We start from the raw sequence: 19884 nt of genomic DNA, 5'->3' as shown, positions 1-19884 counted from the left end.
AAAGCTAATGGTTTCCCAAGGTTGTGAGAGATGTAAACTCACATTCTGATCCCTTGTACTTTTATGTACGTGTCTTACACATCCACTTGCTCTCCTGTACTTGCATGTGTACATGCCTTTCTTATCTAAATTCACAGAACTTCTTTCTGGACTTGTTCTAATCTGATCAATTTTTTCCTCTTCTATTAACAGACTAGGGGCAAAGCCCGTTGTCTCCAAGAATACAACGGGCGCTAGAGCTTGGCAGTGGGAAGAAGAAGGGGAGGAGTTGTCCAGTCTGTAAGGGCATGGGGTTGTCATGTGTGTTGTGTGGGAGGTTGTGGTGGCATGGTGGCAAATGAGGCCATGGGTGTGGAGATATGGGTGTCAAGAACCTGTGGTGTGGAATGTTCGTGATTGTGGGAGAGGACTGACCTTTGGAAATTGTGGCATAGTGGTTACATATGAGCTTTCCAGAGCCATGTCCTCAGATATGTGAAGAGAAAATCAGACTGGAGACTCTTCTTAGGGGAAGATTACATGGCAACCAATTCCCCCCAGTTCTGCGTCATTTCCCTTCTTGTGTGAATTAGGCCACATTCACCGAAATGCCCCTCTGCCCTAATACACATGGGGTAGTCACAGTATACAGGTGTCCACCCTGTTCCTTCTGTCTCCCATATTTTCACTGTTGGTAAAATGTTATGTGCCCACATGCTTCTTTCATGGTTGCTCCTTAGAAGAACGGATTTTTGTACCCTATTGCTTACTACCCAAAAGAGTCTCTAAGCGGTTTACAAACACCTTTTCCATTTGTCTCTCCACAATAGTCAACCTGTGAAGTATGTAGGGTTGTGAGAGATCTGAGAGAACTGGGAATGGGCCGCAGTGACCCAGCAGACCTCAGGTGTCTCAAAGCATTTTCCAATCGTCTTCCCCTTCTCTCCCCATAGCAGACTCTCCATGAGGGAGGTGGGGTAGCGAGCCTCACTGGGAAGCTGGCAACCCTAAGAGGAAGACTGTCTGTGCACAGCAGTCTTGACCTTAGTAAGGTTTTTTATACTGTTTTTTTTATTTGCCAGGCCAAGGTTATTTGCCAGTTACTATTTCAGTGAAGATGTGTCTCCAGACATTTACTTGTTCTCTATTTAGTTTCAGGCTGTAAATATTTATTTAGATCTTCCTGCACTTTCCAGACTCACAGGACTGATGCTGGTCTGCCTGTCTGCGCCCCAGAATACAAACAGTTGCTGATAAGGGCTGGCCATAATCCATAGGCCAGGAGGGACACTCCTGCACCACTCCCTACCAACTGCAGGCAAAAATGGCTCATTTGAAGGCTGGACACTGAGGCATTGTACGATTTTGAAGTCCCACCTCCAAACCTCCAGGAATATTTCCAACCCAGGGGTAGCCAACCTACAGGTGTGGCCTGGAGAGCTCCTGGAATTACAGCTCACCTGCAGAGTATAAAGATCAGCTCCCCGGTCAGAAAGGGCTACTTTGGACAGGGTTGTGGTAGAGAAGAAACATTTATGGCTTCCCACACAGGTTGTTGTTGAATTGAAAGACTTGAGGCCTATTGCACAGGGTTGTTGTGCAGATGAAACAGGAGACAAAAGAGCCAGCTTCCTCTGCAGAATAATGCTGTGCAGTGGCCTCAAATCTGCAGAGAGTTGGAAAGAAGAAAGACACTTGGCTGTGTCTAACCCCCGGCCACAGCAGTATTTTAAGTGAGAAGGGGCTTTTCTGTGGCCTCCCTGTCAGGCAACTGTTTGGCAGAAGGGGAAACTCCCCCCCCCCCCTCAAAAGGAAGGCCTTCAGGCTCCCCTGCGTTGCTCTTGGAAAGGCCTCCTTCCCTCAGTCAGGGCCTGTCAGAGGCTCCTTCGCAGCAGGCCTGAAGGGGGGAGGGGGAGGGGGAGGGGGAGCACTCTGCAGCCTCCTGCCAGCACTGTCAGGATTCTGAGGCCATTTACAGTTGGACATGGCAGTTAGGACAGCCTTGGGGCGAAAAGGGCTGGCACAGCCTGTCCAAGCCTCTGTTCGCACCCCCCTTGGCAGCCCTACTGACCTCCTCTCCCTTTGGTGGTCAGGAGCAAAACTGGCAGCCAGACTGGGCTGGATGAATGGAATTTTGGTCTGTCCTGGTGAGGGGCCAATAGGAAGGCACTTTGCGCGCCTCCCCATTGGCTGCTTGGCCCTTGGCTTCGCGGCTCCTGATTGGGCCCTCTGAGTTTTTATCCTGGACAGGGCCCACCCTAACTCCTCCCCAGGTGGCCTTACTCTTTTATTTAATAGGACCCTGTCCTATTTAAAGATAAACCATTAGATCCAACCAGCTTTTTCATTGGTGAAAGAGGGAGGAGACGAACCTGTGACCACCATAAAGGTTATGCCAGGTATCCTGGGACAAAGACCCCAGGGGATGGCAGCTGATGTAAGAAAGGGAAGTGAGCAAGATGGAGTCAAAAAACTGGCTAGAGCCAATCTCATTTCTTTATGACACTCCTTATGAGCCATTAAATCTGTGACAGTCCATTGGCCCTGTACTGACTTGCAGGAGGGTACCTTGGACTCAAGGAACATGTGCAACCATTTCTGTTGACTTAAACAAGGCCACAGCATTATTATTACTCCACAGGAGTGTTGGTGCAGAAGAGGAGAGGGAGCCTGACTTGCAGTCGGCTGACCACAAGGACCCAGATCCCAATGGCATCCTGGGGCCCATTTGGTTCCCTCGCTGGGAACACAGGTCCCCTTGCTGCCCAAGGAAAGTGTCCAGTGGTGCCCTGGGGCCCACACAGTCCCCTCACTGGGAATGCGGGTCCCCTTGCTGCTGAATTCTCAGCATAGGGAAGTGTCCACCTGGCATGCCAAGAGGAAGTACACATTTCCCTGGGCCTCACCCCAAGCCACCTGGCACTGTAAACCCTGGGGTGCCAAGGAGAGGCGCCCACCTCCAAGGAGCACCCTGGGCTACTTAGCACTGCGAGCCCCATGCCTCCGCTGCTGGGTCGGCCCCACTCGCAGACCTGCCGCCACATGAGGCCCCTAACATGGGACATCCTATGCACAGACTCAACTCCCTCCAAACAGGCTCTATCCCATGTCAAAACCGCCAGGTGAGACAAAATACAATTCAAAAACATTTGACAGTGGCCATTTAAATATACATAGTATTAGCCAACATAACTGGGTGGGTGGGAGGGAACCTGTTCTGGCAAAGAGGCCAGGTCCCTCGCGCATGGTGCCTTTTAAGGCGCTCTTAAGCCCACGCCTCACAGCCCATGGTGCAGACATGGCATGCAATTGCCGTTCCCACACTGTGTGCCAGTGGTTGGGGAGCACTGTACTAGAGGACCCGTCATTGGATGGCGCCAGAGGGGCGAGCTTAGCTGGGAGCCACTACGGATCCTCTGATTGGACAAATGGACGAGAAGGACAGGGGAGCAAGCTGGCCTCTGTTTCTTTTTGCTGTGGTCACTGAAGGCAGCGGGCAAGAACCTCATTGCCACAGAGTTGTGTGGGCTGCCCTGGGAATAAGACACTCCTGGATGTGAGATGAGGGAGTCCTAGTCAGAGCAGGAATGGAGAAGGGGAGCTTTGTGACCTAGACTTCTGCAAAGTTGGGTCAATGTTGGTGGGCTGAAGCATCTAACTTCTTAGACAGAGCCGTAGCCCAGTACCGACTGATCCACAAACCAGTCCCAGTCCGTGGACCACTGGTTGGAGATCACTGATGTATAGCTTGTGAGCTGCATTCTGCTTGGAAGATGGCACTGTGCAGTCTAGCTCTGTGTTTACACCTGTAGGGAGTTATTAGACTTTGCTTAGAGGCAAAAATATATGAACAGCATCCACAGCATAAACAGGCCAAGTGGCTGCAGCCTTCCTAAGAATAAAACATAGTTTATTGGTATGCAATGAGATACATGATATAATTTACACAGCTCCTGGTGTGCAAGCCAACATCTAGTTTTTCTGGCCAAAGTATGATAGAATCATAGAGTTGTCAGGGGCCATGCAGGCCACCTAGTCCAACCTCCCGTTCAATGAAGAATCAGCCTAAAGCAGTGGTTCCCAAACTTATCTGGCCTACCGCCCCCTTTCCAGAAAAAATATTACTCAGTGCCCTGGAAATTTTTTTTTTTAATAGTTATTCATCGCCCCCAAATGCACCTATGGCCCATTGCCGCCCCCCTGGATCGCTGCAGCACCCACCAGGGGGTGGTAGCGCCCACTTTGGGAATCACTGGCCTAAAGCATCCAGGATAAGTATCTGTCCAGCTGCTGCTTAAAGACTGCCAGTGCTAGGAGCTCACCACCTCATTAGGTAGCCCATTCCACTGCTGAACTACTCAGACAGTGAAACAACCAAAATAGATGACTGGACGTGACTTCCCCTTGGAACTGGACAGAAATTCTGTACCTTCAAAAATCCACAGTATGGAGCAGTGAAATCTTTACAAGTCTTTTTGCATTAGATAATCATAATGCACAATTTACTGGAAACACATAATTTGTATATTTATACTCATTTTACGTATGTTTGGTTAGAAGTTTTGTGGTTGTAGATATTTAGTATCAGCCTTTTCTGTGGTTTTACGTAGATAATTATTGTTGTGTGTTTTCCGCCTCACATACTGATAATCACATTTCCCCTCTCATTGCTTTATTGTAGTTAGATGAACATTTACTGAGCTGTCTACTATGTTGAGTTCACCAAGTAGTACAACACCTATGTTTGGCCATATTGGTTTGCTTTCATGCAGTGACCATTTTATGATAGATAAAATGCTGTCAAAAGCATGATTTGAATACAGAGTTACAGGATACAGGGAATTTCTGAAGTGACCTGACAGAACTTGGATAGCCAGCTCTCTTGGATGTAGCTTATTCAGTGTGGGGTCAACATGTCTCTTCCGAGTCCTAACCTTATAGTAAACTTTTTGATGATCTGGAAGTGGGGACATTGGCAACTTTACTTTAAGCCCAGTGGTGCACTCAGGAAAAATATCACAAGTGCAGACAACTTTCTCACAGACAGCAGTATTGGTGGTCAGGAATGTAATGGAAAAATCAATTGCTCCTTATTTATCGTGGACGAGGTTGGGATGCATTAGTGGGAAGAAAGCTAGGAGGATGAGTGAAGTCTTTTTGCCAAATTTCCTTTGTGGTGTATGTTTAGACTTTGTGCCTGTGAAAATTAAGGCCAGTTTCCAAAATGCTTTTCTCTGCACTTTTTTTTTTAAATGATGCTTGTAAAAAATCATCTTAAACTCATTCTGAATCTTTATATCTCTGGACAAATCCATGTTTGGTTAACCAGTTGCTTAGGAAATAGGGAAGAAACAACATGATGAACTGCCCATAAAACATTATTTTTAAAAAATCAAAGCTTCACTTGTATTGAATGTTGTATTGAATATTTCCTTTTCCTCTCCCCCTCTTTTACCTCTAGGTGTTCCATGCCTGCCAGAAAGTCTAAATCTTCACAAAGACCAGCAAAGGTCAAACAAGCCAGGGGAAGTCCAGATGTTCAGCCAATCAGAGTTACGAACCATTGAGCAATCTTTACTGGCAACACGGGTGGGAAGTATTGCGGAACTCAGTAAGTACAAAACAGTTTTTAACCTCTTCTTCTGCTTGCTTGCTATTTGACATGAATAGAGATTGGGAGGGCAGTGGAAGGAACTTCCTGTACCTGGAGGAAGTATCCTGGTTTGTAACACAAGTCTATGGTTGGGTAACAGTTTAACCATTTTGCAACATGAGAAGTTAAAACTGAGCTGAAATATTTGATGTTTATTCTCAGATTGCTAGAATGTTAGAGGCCAACTAGACATTAACCAGCATGCATTTGAAATTAAATGAGGTGCCTTGTTAATTTTAAAATGCAAAGTTTAAAAAGCTTGTATGCAAAATGAAACAGAAAATACCTTCATGCCTCTTCATCATAAATGAAGGGAGAAGGGAGTATTTGTCCAGTCTCTCATTCAAACCTTTGGCCCCTCCTAGTTGTCATTGATAGACTTCTAAAACTCCTTATCATCACTGTGCCACCTATTTACTGATGTGCTGGTTTTACCTTTTTTACCAGAGAGCCAGTTTGGTGTAGTGGTTAGGAGTGCGGACTTCTAATCTGCCATGCCAGGGTCGATTCTGCGCTCCCCCACATGCAACCAGCTGGGTGACCTTGGGCTCGCCACGGCACTGATAAAACTGTTCTGACCAAGCAGTGATATCAGGGCTCTCTCAGCCTCACCCACCCCACAGGGCGTCTGTTGTGGGGACTGTAAGCTGCTTTGAGCCTCCTTTACGTAGGGAAAAGCGGCATATAAGAACCAACCCTTCTTCTTCTTCTTCTTCGTTTCTAAAATAGGCAAAGGAACTGGCAAGTTCTGTCAGAAGCTGCTGTCTCCTAAAAACTTGATCATACCTCTGCTATGCAACCCAAAATGTTCAGTTGATGAGTTGTACATTTTTAGAAGTTGTAGGTGGGACAGTTAACTTCATTTTCTAACAAAGAAACCACACTGCAAGGGTAGTTCAATCTGTGGGGGGACAACTTAATTCTGGAGGAAAAATTAACCTCAGAGAGAGGACATGGTGGTCCATCATTCATGCTATGTCTAAATTACAAAGCACTAAGCGTGCCAGTTCCCTCATCTTGCCTTGGAGGCCTCTAGCACTGCCATATACACATCCACAACACATTTTCTTCTACTCTATCCCTCACCTCCTTGGTCCCTTTTAGCTATGCAAATGCCCTTCCTTGGTCATTCTACTCTTGAGTTCTATTATGCTTTACCAATATTACCCTGAATGTTCCCTTGGATTCCATTGTCCCAAACTGGAAGCTCTCGAGTTCCTATTGGCTTTCCCATCCTCAGCTATGAAATACACAGTTCTCCTTCACTCAAATATATCAGCAGTTGTTTGCACTATAGTCATGGATTTTCTCCCTCTATCCCCTTTAGTTTCCTATTTCTTCCCTTTGTTTTTTCTTCCATAAAGGTATTCTTTGGTATCTCTTTGATTTACTCTGTAGCAGCCCATGTTGGGGAGACGGGGCAATCCCTGGGAGATACTGCAGCAGTGAAAGGAAAGGCTGCCATTCAAGTGGAAACAAGAAAGTTACTGTATATGCTGGTGCATTTCTTTCATTTATTCCCAGTCTGACAGATGAGCAAATGATGAAAGAGAGTGTGGATTTCTTTGCTTTCTATTCGCAACATAGATTATAAGTATTTTTTATATCTGTATTTGTATATGGATATATCCTTGCAGCTGTTCATACAGCTGTACAAAACAAGTTCCCAGCTTTGTAATTCTCCCTTCTTGGCGGGGAATGTCCAACCAGATGTTATTTAATCAAAACCCAAACTGAGTTCTCCTTGCATTAGGTATTCATCCAAAGTGATCAGTTGATAAGTACCTGACCATTGATAAGTACCTGGAAACAATTTATATCTTGTTATTCCTGAACTCCACCGTTTGTTTTTCATACTTTCATGTGGTGAGGGAAGCAGAGGGATGTAGAAGAGTGGGGTCTGTGATCTAATAGCCAAGGGCCCCAACCACACAGAGACCTTAAGAATTTGCACAGGACAGAAACAAACTCTCAATCTGGATGGTACAAGCTGGCAGCCATCTTCTCTCAATTCTCCTCCCATTCCTAATAGCATACATGCTTTGGAATAGGAGGCGGTTTTAAGCAAGTTTTTAAAGACTTATTTCCATATAGAAATATCTATTTCTATTCCTTCCTCCCTGACAGTTTATTGCCCAGTTAATGTCCAGTGCTGTACACAGGAGTCACTTCTTTTTTGGCTGCCTATCTGTACTGGGGAATAGAGCTACATCCTATTTTTGTGTGCACAGCTCTCTTTAGTTTAAGGATCACACATGCCACAATATTCTGCACATCATAAAAATGTTTTACAAATATAATAATTTACTCTTTCTATTTTGGCATCTCATTTGGTATATGCTGCATCTTTGATTGGGGACCTGCTGTTGCTAGGCAACTAGTCATAAGAAACAGCCCCTTGTGACAAGCTAGTTTTAAAAGCTTAGGAGCTGTGAAGGGTTAATTCCTCACACAGCCAGAGAGCCAGGCTGTTCCAAGAGATTGGAGCAGAGAAAAACTTCTGAACTGGATGTTGAGGAGAATTTAGTCTGAAATCAGCCCAAGCTGAGAAGAGTTGAATACTTGGAATTCAGCCCTGACTGAGAGCAGTTTAACATAGACAGGAAAACTGGGGACAGTTGGCAAGGATGAGTGGGTAGTTAGATGGAAAATCCCATTTGAGCCCATGAAAGGGAATAAATCTTCTAGTGAGAAAACAATTTTTCTACCCAGTTGGAAGCTAGCTCTGAATACTGCAAAGATCCCTGGTCTGGTATGGCTGGAATGTACCTTTTGAGACCTTAAGTTAAAAACTCAAGATGAGTACTGGTGTTTCAAGAGAAGGGGTTTGGGTACTAGAAAGAGTGTACCAGGCTTCTGGAAACCACAAGACTCAGTGAATACTCAAAAATGTGTACTGGTATGTACACTGGAACAAAAGCCTTTCAACATAAAGATGTAACTATGAATAGCTTAAGAAACTCACATTAGTCTGAAACATAACAACTAAAGTCTGTGCATGTACTGATTTTTCCTCAGAAATGTTTGAAGCCTGATTTCATCTGACCTTTCCCCTCTATGTTAAATAAAATATTTGTATTTTGAATTTCAAAATGCCTCAAGTGCCATTTAAGGTGTTTAAGTTAAAGTGAACTCCTCATCCTTCCCTCAGGTTCGTGGGCTGAGCCAACAGCCAAAATGTACTATGACAAAGTGGGGTAGCCAAAATTCTTTAGCAAACACCTTACTAGAGTGGCTTAGTCAGTAAGGAGAAAGAACAACAGAGGGAAAATCTTGCCTCTGAGGAAAGGCTGTGGAAGGACGTGTGTCACATCCCTGCTTTAAACGTATTTGGTTCTAAATGGAATAGGCAAAAGAAAAGGGGAAAAGAGATACAAAAAGATGAATTTAGGAATAATAACCAGGCCTGTAGGACCCAAGATGATGGCCTCCAACACAGTAGGGTTGCATCTTGAAAGAAAAATCACTTGTCATTTGCTCCTACAAACTGGGTAATGGAACACAATAGATATAAGTGTTAAGGTACTTAGAATTAGATGGGCGCAAGTCTTACCTTAAAATGCATAATGTTTTTATGTATGTGATGCTGAGTATTAGAAACATAGAATCATAGCATCATAGAATTGGAAGGGACCTCCAGGGTCATCTAGTCGAATTCCCTGCATAATACAGGAACTCACAACTACCTGCCCACCCACAATGACTCCAATTTCACCAAGTCTCCTTCTTCCTTAAGAGATGGGGAGTGGTCATGTCTCAGAGGCCAAGCATCTACTTTGCATGCAGAAGGTCCAAGGTTTAATCCCCCACATCTCCAGTTGAAAGGACCATGTAGTAGGTGATGTGGAATATCTCCACCTGAGACTCTGAAGAGTTGTGACCAGTCTGAGTAGGCAATACTGACCTTGATGGAACAATGGTCTGATTTAATATAAGGCATCTTTGTTTGTTCATGGATGTCCTTCCAGAAAATCACCACATGATGTCTTTCCAGTAAATCAGCACCTGTGTCTTGGAAACCAGATGCTTCCAGAGGAGAAAGGCAACATTCCTCTACTGTCATTTTCCCAGCTAGTACTCAAAAGTATGTTGCGTCCAATCCTGGAAATTCCATTTAGCTTTCATAGTAATATCTAAGGTAAAGGTAAATGTATCCCCTGTGCAAGCACCGTCATGTCTGATCCTTGGGGTGACACCCTTTAGCATTTTCTTGGCAGACTCAATACGGGGTGGTTTGCCATTGTCTTCCCCAGTCATTACCGTTTACCCCCCAGCAAGCTAGGTACTCATTTTACCGACCTCGGAAGAATGGAAGGCTGAGTCAACCTCGACCCGGCTGCTGGGATTGAACTCCCAGCCTCATTGGCAGAGCTTTCAGACTGCTTGTCTGCTGTCTTACCACCCTGCGCCACAAGAGGCTCTAGTATTATCTATTAAAGTACAAATTCTGTCTCACTTTGTCAAACACTCCCCCCCCCAATCATATGAGCTAATAGCGATCACCATCTCCTGTGATGGTGAATTCCCAAATTATTCTCTGCATGAGTGCTTTCTTTTTCAATCCTGAATCTATTACCAATCAATTTCATTGGGTAATCCCAGCTGCCCCTGTTATATGGGAAGAGGGGGAAATATTCTTGCTATTTACTTGCTTTGCACCAGGCATATATATTTTTTAAATCTGTCCCATGTGTCCACCACAGCCATCTTGCTTCCCCCCCTTAGACCCTTCTGTCTTGTATTATCCATTGCCACATAGACAAACTCATGTTTTTGTACAGTGTTAATCCAAAATAACTACCGTGCTCTTATTCCATACTCTCCCATTTGTTATATTCTCTAATCACCCACGAGCGATGGAATCCACACTTCGCCCATAAGCATACTCTCTAGCCACTCAAATTATAAATATAATACAATATTAAAATGATTTACAAATCATAACTAATCATTCCATGGTCTTGGGGGCCCAGAACAGTAGCTGATGCCCAGAACTGTAGTTCCTCATCATCTTCATTATTTTCTGCATGCGAGTCAGGCGATAAAAGTTTTACTCATAAAATACTGCGTGACAGCAGATAATCATTGTGCAGTTCAGAATACGTCCAGTTGGACTGGATTCTGCAGGATGATAGCACGCTGAGTCCGCACCCTCCGATTCAGTCTTGTGGGATCATTTCCTTGTGAGATCATTCCCTTTTCTTCCCGAAAATGAAAGCCTTGTTTCTTAAGAATAGTACAGACGAAGCAAAAATGCTGTGCTCTGGAATCATGGTCTCTGCCAATCCCCCATGTCAGTGGATGTCTTCTGTTCTTGGTTTTAAAACTATACTTCTTCAGGAGAATTGGCCTCTGCTCCTACTTTTCTGCAAATGATTTCAGCAGCGGTAGCAGCAGCTGTCTCTGTGCCAATCATGCTGTTCTAAGGATGGTTATTTCTTATTTGGAGCACCAGGAGAACCTTCCCCTTAACTCTACTGATGCTGCAATGGTAGACTGATAAATGGACAAACAATAGCAAAAAAAAAAGGAAGGAGGAATCCTAGCTACAGGAAGAAAACCAGGTACTTAATACTTCTCTATACCCTCCCAATGAGCCTCTTGTGGCGCAGAGTGGTAAGGCAGCTGTCTGAAAGCTTTGCCCATGAGGTTGGGAGTTCAATCCCAGCAGCCGGCTCAAGGTTGACTCAGCCTTCCATCCTTCCGAGGTCGGTAAAATGAGTACCCAGCTTGCTGGGGGGTAAACGGTCATGACTGGGGAAGGCACTGGCAAACCACCCCGTATTGAGTCTGCCATGAAAACGCTAGAGGGCGTCACCCCAAGGGTCAGACATGACTCGGTGCTTGCACAGGGGATACCTTTACCTTTACCTTTATACCCTCCCAAAAAAATCAACACAGTGGGACCAGAGTGCTAGATACTCATTATGTGTAATAGGTTTCATCCATGCTTTGTGAGCCCTTCCTTCATTTGACTCTTGTTTTCATTAAACCCAAGAACTTTTAAGAGACCTTCTAAGACTTTATTTACATAATTATCAAGGAAATGCATGCTGCCTTGAAGTTGGGTTGCTGGATTCAGGTTGGGGAATTCCTGGAAATTTGAGGATGGCACCTGAGGAAGACAGGATCCTCAGCGGGGTACAATGCCATGGAGACCACCCTACAAAGCACCCATTTCGACTCCCCCCCCCGGAAAACTGATTGCTATCATCTGGAGATGAGCTGTAATACTGAGGGATCTCCAGGTTCTACCTGGAGGCTGGCAACTCTACCTTGAAGTGGCTCAGTAATAAAACAAATAATAAAAACAAGCCAGAAATATTCATTTATTCAGTGGTCTGAAATTATATTTATAAACAATCTTCAGGCTAGACACAGACCATCAAAACTAATTTAAAAAACTGAACCCCTCTGGGTGGAATGAAATTGTTTTGGCCTGGTGTCTAAAGGTAATCTGGGCAACAGGTGAGCTTCAAGGAGGGAGGCATTTGAGAGGCACGATGCCACAGACAAAAAGCCCTGTCCACTTGCCTCACCTCTGCATAGATAGTCTTAACTGGCAGGCTCGGTGGTATGGAAGGATGAAGTCCTTAAGGTATCGTAGCCCCACTGCCTTTAAGGCTTAAGAGGGAAGAAGCAGTACTCTACTGCTCAGAAACAAAATCACAGCTGGTATAGATCTTTCAGCACGGCGATGATACAATCCCTGTTTCCAGCCTCTGACAAAAAGCTGTCCACCACATTTTGGACCCAGTGAAACTTCCAGATGGTTTTCAAAGGCCCCACAAAACATATCATCTTATATTCTAATAGTGAAGTTGGCAAATCTCAAATCCAGGGTTCCAATATGTGAGCTGGCAGTCCTAAGGGGAACTGACCTCAGCAGTTGGGAGATTGTGATTCCTGGAGAGCCACTACCCCACCACTGCTGCTGTCAGAGGGGGGAGAGGAGGGTGGCTGGGAAAATCATGTGGAACAGAAAGAGAGAAAGTGATGGGCATGGATGAGAGAGAGAATATGAAAAAGGGAGGCAAGAGGGAGAAAGACTGAGAGACTGAGTGAAGCAGGGGTGAAAGGAGGAGGCAAAGGTGAGCGGGATGAAGTAACCACTCCCCAAAGTATCTTGCAGTTCTCTCCTTGTGGCATTCTAACCTGGAAGCATCAGAGCAGGTGTCGCTATAACCAAATCATGCTTTGAAAGAAATGGTCATAGCTGATACATCAGTCAAAGCTGATAAAAGATGTGACCTGCCACACGGGAGACTTGAGTCTCCAAATTAAGGCTGTTTTGTTTCTTAAGGCAGAAAATCTAAATGGCAACCCTGCAAACCAGTTTGAGAGACAGTTTGGTGTAGTGGTTAGGAGTGAGGACTTCTAATCTGGCATGCCGGGTTCGATTCTGCACTCCCCCACATGCTCCCCAGCTGGGTGACCTTGGGCTCACCACCACGGCACTGATAAAACTGTTCTGACTTAGCAGTGATATCAGGGCTCTCTCAGCTTCACCCACCCCACAGGGTGTCTGTTGTGGGGAGAGGAAAGGGAAGGTGACTGTAAGCCACTTTGAGCCTCCTTCGGGTAGAGAAAAGCGGCATAAAAGAACCAACTCTTCTTCTTCTTCAAACAAAGGAACAAACTTTATAATGAATGAAACTGTTGACAGATTTCTCTCCTTTAAAAGTACTTCCACATCTGGTGCTTTTGATGAACGGCCAATAGGAAGGCTAGCCTTGGGCTTCCTGTTCTTTCAGATATTTCCCTCCTCCGTGGCTACCTCCAGTACATACTGAATGTGTTTTTACATATAGCTGACAATCCATCTTGCCCTTACAACCAAGTGCCTAGGAGAAGGTCCTCTCAAATGAAACTAAGTGAAACTCAAAAGTAAGACTGCTGGTTAAGACTCGTGGCCTACCTGGTGCCATTTATATATGATCATCACATTGTTTCAAAGCCCCTTGCAACTGCATGAATTCCTGTTAAATATTGTTTAAATACCAGGGAAGTGCTATTCCTCGCCCTGCAGCAACGTAGCTCTCCCGAAGAAGATTAGTGGAGGTGGGGAAAAGGAAGAGAGTTTATACTTCTTGAAATAGAGGTGGAATTTGGCCATATGCTTTCTGTCACAAAGAAAACAAATACTGTGTGCTGGAATGAGCTGCTTGCCAGGAGCAACATGTTGGAATGTGTCTGGCTCCTTCTGCCAAGGGAAAGTCATCGGATTCAGAAACTGCGGCTTTTGATTCGAGGATAACATATGCTCCATGTGTGATGTCACTGTTTCCTATTAAGAAAAGAAGAACAGCCGTTTTGGTTGGCAAGGATGCCTTTGAGATATGCACACAGTGTGAAGGAGACCACACTTCCTAAAACAGGAATGCACATTTGCTGAAGTTATAATCCAGCTAAAACGGAGGTCCTCTTGCTGGGTCAGCATGCCAAAGGTGATGTGGTGCAACTCCTGGCTCTTGGCAAGGGTCCATTGAACATAGAATCATAGAATCATAGTGTTGAAAGGGACCTCCAGGGTCATCTAGTCCAAAGCCCTGCAGGAACTCACAACTATCTGCCTACCCATAGCGACCCCAATTTCATGCCTTAGTGATCCCTCCACCAAAAATGTTCAGAATCCAGCCTGGTCTGGAGGAAATTCACCTACCTACAGTGGCCGTTAGTGATTCCCTGAGCATGTCAAGAGCTTGGGTATGATCCTGGATGCCTCCCTATCTATGGAGGCCCAGGTCACAAATGTCACTTGCTCAGCATTTTATCACTTTCTCCAGGCATGACAATTTTTCCTTACCTGTTGATGTCTGACCTGCTGTGATCCATGCAACGGTGACCTCTAGGCTAGATTTCTGTAACTTGTTATATGTAGGGTTGCCCTTGAGCCTCAATTGATCCAAAAGCTCCAACTGATCCAAAACACAGCAGCTTGGGTCCTTACTGGGGCCCAATGGAGAGTGCACCAGATCAGGTTCAAGGTTCAGATTCTTATTTTCAAAGCTCTAAACAATCTGGGACCTCTGTATCTACAGGACCGCCTCTTCTGGTATGTGACCCAAAGAGCATTAAGATCAAGCAACCAAAACTTGCTCAGGGTCCCCAGCCCCAAAGAGGTAAAACGCTCTGCTGAGTGAAATCAGGGCCCTCTGGGACTTTAAACAGAACCGCTTCACCACATCTACCTGTTGAGGACAGGAAACAACATCAACCAACACTGGACTTCTCTCCTGAGTACCCTCAATAAGGGTCTAAATTTTAAGAGAAAGTGGTTTTTAATGTTTTAATGATTAGATTGTATGGTCGTTTTACAGTTTGTTATTACTGGCCCTGAGCCTACTGGGAAGGGTGGAATACAAAAAATAGTTGTTTTTGTTGTTTTTGTTGTTATTATTATTGTAGTAGTTGTGTAGTGCCACACGTTCAAAACCAAAATTCTGTACCTGTGCAGTTCAAAACCTGTGCCAAGAAATGCTAGTTCTTGGAGCCTATGTAAATAATGTTATTTGGGCAGATTTGCATCATTTCTCTTATAAAATAATATTTGAAGTGTGTGTGGAAATGGAAGCTTATACCCAGAATGAACCTTTTTTGGTCTTAAAGGTGCCACGGGACTCAAACTTTGTTCAGGTTGTGATCAGACAACACAAAAATAAATAATTATGCATGTCCAATTAATACATGCAACAAAATGTATGGGGACTTCATGCATTCTTTGTTTAAGTTAATATTTAGTTTGCATTTTTCCTGTTTTACATTATTTAATCTGTTATTGCTAATCATGGAAAGGGGCAGAGAGTGATATAGACTGCTGAAGCGCAGCCCCATTTTATTGCAAATTTTATTCTGTCATCCTTCTAACTTGTATACTTTAAACAAAGGCATTCAAAGGTTTTTTTATGGCCATAAAAGCTAGAAACTTCTTTTTTAAAGCTGTTATGCATCTTTCTATTCTCCTATGGATTTGCAAGGTATGCCTAGCCTTGTAAATATTGCTAACCATTAGCAGATTGTGGTCTGAAGTAGCATGCATGCACGTGAAACCTTATTATACTCCGAATAAAACTTTGTTGGTCATAAATGTGCCACTGGACTCAAACTTTGCTCAGGTTGTGGTCAGACATCACAGATATAATTGTTGTTGTTGTTGTTGTTATGTGCGAAGTCGTGTCCGACCCATCGCGACCCCATGGACAATGATCCTCCAGGCCTTCCTGTCCTCTACCATTCCCTGGAGTCCTTTTAAGTTTGCACAGATATAATTATGCATGTGCAATTAACAAATCACACTGTGACTTCATGGATTCTTTCTAAGTGAAAGGGCATGAAGAAGCAAAAGCAAACAAAAAACAGAACACAACGCAGAAAACTGGATCCAGGAGCCAGTTGTTCAAATTTCATCTCAGCCACAAATTCACTCAGTGGCCATAAGCAAGTTGCTTCCCCACCCATCTGCTATATGGATATCATGAACATAGGGCACTTGTAGGGGATATGATGATAATATAGAATCATCTTTAAACAGCCCGTGGCGCCACGGACTAAATAATTCGTTAAGCCCCCTAGAGGTGGGCTTTGTCCGTGATGAGGAAGGGTCCGGGTTGGACCCTTCCTCACGACAGACAATCGGAGGGACCAATCGGCAGGCGCTTTGCGCCTGCCGATTGGTCCCTCCGATTCCCAGCCTGAGCAACTGCGAACCGCGCGCAGCGCGGCTCGCAGTTGCTCCCGGACTGACGCGGCGAGAGGCGCGAAGCGCGGCTGCTGGGGGTTCCCTCCCTGCCGGTCTGACGCCTTCTCCCCTTTCAAAACCCCTTTTTATAAAGGGGCTTTGAAACTAGTAGAATCATAAAGTTGGAAGGGATATCCGCGGTCATCTAGTCCAACCCACTGCACAATGCAGGAAATGGCCACAAGAGCCAAGCACCTACCCAATCCCTTCTGTCCACCTTCTTACAATCTTCCTAAGTTCATAAAATCAGCATTTCTGTCAGATGGCTATCTAGCCTCTGCTTTAAAACTTCCAAAGATGGAGAACCCACCACCTCCTGAGGAAGCCTGTTCCACTGAGGAACCACTGTAACTGCAGGAACTTCTTTCGGATGTTTAGCTGAAAATTCTTTTAAATTAATTTTGACCCATTGATTCTGGTCCGACCGTCTGGGGCAACAGAAAACAACTCTGCTCCATCTCCTCTATGACAGTCCTTCAAATATTTAAAGATGGTTATCATATCACCTCTTAGTCGTCTTCCCTGCAGGCTGAACAGACCAAGCTCCCTCAAACTTTCCTTTTATGTCTTGGTCTGCAAACAAATGTGTGTGAATGCACATGCACATGCATGCATACACATCCGCATGCCCATGCACACACAGCTTTCCCTTGGGGACCAAAAGAAGTTTATGTAATTTTCTTCTTCCTGGTGGGGAGCACTGTCATGGGCATGATGATTTCAGTTTCGGAAGTGAGGAAGGATGGTTCTAGGAATTGCTGGCAATTCCTAGAACTGCCCTATTGCCCTTTTAGGATTTTCCCAGAAGTGCTGCAATGCCATACATGCCACTGCCAAGTAAAATAAACCTCAGAACAGTGGTGGACAATGGGAATTGGGACAGAGCAACCCTGCCCTCACCAGGGGCTCAGCAGCCCCACCATGCACAAGTGTGGTGTCCGTGCCTCCTGCTCTCAGCAGTTCCCTAGTCCAGGGGTCAGCAACCCCCAGTCCATGGCCCAGTACCAGGCCGCTAGCAACCACGCCTCCCTCCCCCCGCTGCAAGAAGCTTGCCAGGCCCCAAGCGAAGCGGCCGCCAAAGCTAGCTCGCAGCCCAGCTAGCTTCCTGCTGTGAGAGAGGGGGAAGAGGCAGGCACGGCCTCCGGCACGCCTGCGGACGCAAATGCCACACATGCGCGTTAGCGCCCCATGCTGGCGGAAATGTGCATGCGCAGCTACTCTGCGCATGTGTGTTAGCCCCACCTGCTGGTGAAAACGCGCATGCGCATGGCCGAGCCGGCAGCTCTCCCTCAACCCCGGAGGCGGTCCTCAACCAGAATAAGGTTGGGGACTGCTACCCTAGTCCATTGCACCCTCTTTTGCTGTGCTTGGGACTTACAAAGCTTCAGCATTAGGGAGGGGTTCATTCCCCCTCTCCCTTTCTCTCCCACACAGACTATATAAAAAGTGCAGGCCACTTCTTTACTGACCTGCTTCTAAGACCCTTTTGAGGATAGTGCAGAGGCTGCACAAACTGAGTCAATTCCCCTGAAGTCCCATGGGATCTAGTCTCTTTACCCCGCTTGTGTTAGTGGCTGGGCTAAGCTGCTGAAAGCTGTTGGCAGTGATAGAACTGGGCCCTTAAAGAGCTCATACCATGGCGCTGCTATTGCAGAACTCCTCCTCATTACTCATGTGGGAACATCCTGTAAATCCTGGGTAAATCCATAGAATGTAGCTCTGGCTATGGGGGTGTTTTCATTCCTTGACACAGTACGATCCTGTGGCTTCTTTTATAAATCTCATCACTGGTGTGAAAAGAACAGAAATAAGTTCTCTTCTTAATAAATTGGGCAGAATAACTTCTTGTTGTTTGCTTTTATTTGTTTGAGGATTGCAAAAAAAAAAAAACTTTCAGAGTTTGAGAATCAAAGACAATGATTGACATACCAATGACTCTAATTCTCTAATGGTCTTTCCCAGGTGATTTGGTGGCTCGAGCAATGCATCACCTTCAGCCACTCTGTGCAAAGCAGCATAGCAACAGCACTCCTATGCATCACAAGCCAGGATCAGTTTATTGGGAACCAGAGGCATTGTACACACTTTGTTATTTTATGCACTGCCCCCAGATGGAATGGGAGAACCCAAACGTGGAGCCTTCCAAAGTCACCCTGCAGACGGAAAGGTAAGATCTGTTCTATGAACAGCATTTTCTGGTTGATTATCAAACTGTTTCCGCACTGGGAAATTTGCTGCACTGGGAGCACAAATCTGGGGCAGATGAGGTACGCTGGGCCAAATGCTCCCCTGTGCAGGAGCAGGAAGAGGCAAACTGCTCCAGCTCAAACTCCAGCCTGCAGCCCAGCATGAAGCCTCCGGTGCGGAAATGGTCAAATAGAGACTAGGCACTGGAGATATCTCCATTCGATTTGTTTTGATTATAATATTTTTCTTGTTGGGATAAATTTTTCCTGCCATGAAGTGTTCTGTGGCTGACCCAGAATATATCAAAAGTGACACCCAGTGGCTGCATGTCTCTGATTATTTCCAGATGTGTATTTTGGAGAGATCTCCCTCCCCTAGCCGTGCTCTCTTCCTCTTTTGGCTGTTCTGTGTTTTGGAAAGGAAAATTAGAGGTTCCATTCGTAGGTTAACAGGTTTGGTTTTAAATGTGTTTTTTTTCAAATTTAATAGGCTTCAGTGCCTGTAATTTGGGGAACAGGGGAATGACTCTACTGTAGTTTGTAATGAACAAGCTGTAGAGCATATTGTGTAACACCATGTTGAATTCTCACTGGTAAGGCATGTCACCATTCAGAGGAAACAATGAAACTGTTTGTTTTTTATATACCGCCTTCCCTTGTGGCTCAGGGTGGTTTCTATTGGAACATTCATGAAACAGTGCAATATAACAGACATCTTGATTTGAATATATGACATCCTTAACAATAGGAACCTGAGTCAAAAATAGAATGGTTTACAATTTAACAATTCAACAATTGATCATTTGAGACAGTTTTACTGCACTGTGGTTCAGTTATTTCTCTGTGGGTGCAATTGATGATGGGAGGAACTATGGGCTCTGGTTGGTGGATATGTTCATTTGTCTGGACCAAAAGCCTGGTGGGAGAGCTCCAGTTAGCAGGCCCTGTAGAATTGGGTTTGATGTTGTCTGGGAGCTTGTTCCACCAGGTGGAGGCCAGGACAGAGAAAGCTGTGGCTCTGGTCGAGGTCAGACAAGCTTCCTTGGGGCCAAGGATCTCCAATTTGTTGATGGTAATGGAGCATAGTGCTCTCTGGGGAGCATAGGTAGAGAGGTGGTTTCTCAGGTATTCAGGGCCTCACATGGTGAGAATTGGGGCCAAGAAGAGAAGGAATTCTGTATTCTTTGAGGCAGGCTTTTGAGGACAATAAAGGGCTACAGAAAACTACATAGGGAGAGCTGTTGAACGAAAATGGCCTAGCATGATAAATTATTTAAGTATAAGCAATTGTCTCCCTTGTCCCACCCATTCCAGTCTCTTCAGAAATC

General features: G+C 45.2%; 1 protein-coding gene across 3 annotated transcripts in view; it reads left to right on the top strand.

Annotated features, from left to right (window-relative positions):
* Positions 1-19884, top strand: part of ABTB3 (ankyrin repeat and BTB domain containing 3) — a 241559-nt gene that overhangs the window by 149180 nt on the left and 72495 nt on the right. For all 3 annotated transcript variants that reach the window (XM_077339675.1, XM_077339674.1, XM_077339677.1), the window contains exons 2-3: positions 5441-5590; positions 18333-18537. In XM_077339675.1, coding sequence (XP_077195790.1) covers positions 5441-5590; positions 18333-18537 — 355 coding nt within the window. The remainder of the gene's footprint in view (positions 1-5440; positions 5591-18332; positions 18538-19884) is intronic.

The sequence above is a fragment of the Paroedura picta genome, chromosome 5 (assembly GCF_049243985.1).
Source record: "Paroedura picta isolate Pp20150507F chromosome 5, Ppicta_v3.0, whole genome shotgun sequence".
Lineage (NCBI taxonomy): Eukaryota > Metazoa > Chordata > Lepidosauria > Squamata > Gekkonidae > Paroedura > Paroedura picta.
Note: the sequence above shows the minus strand (reverse complement) of the source record. Positions and strands in the feature narration are given on the sequence as shown.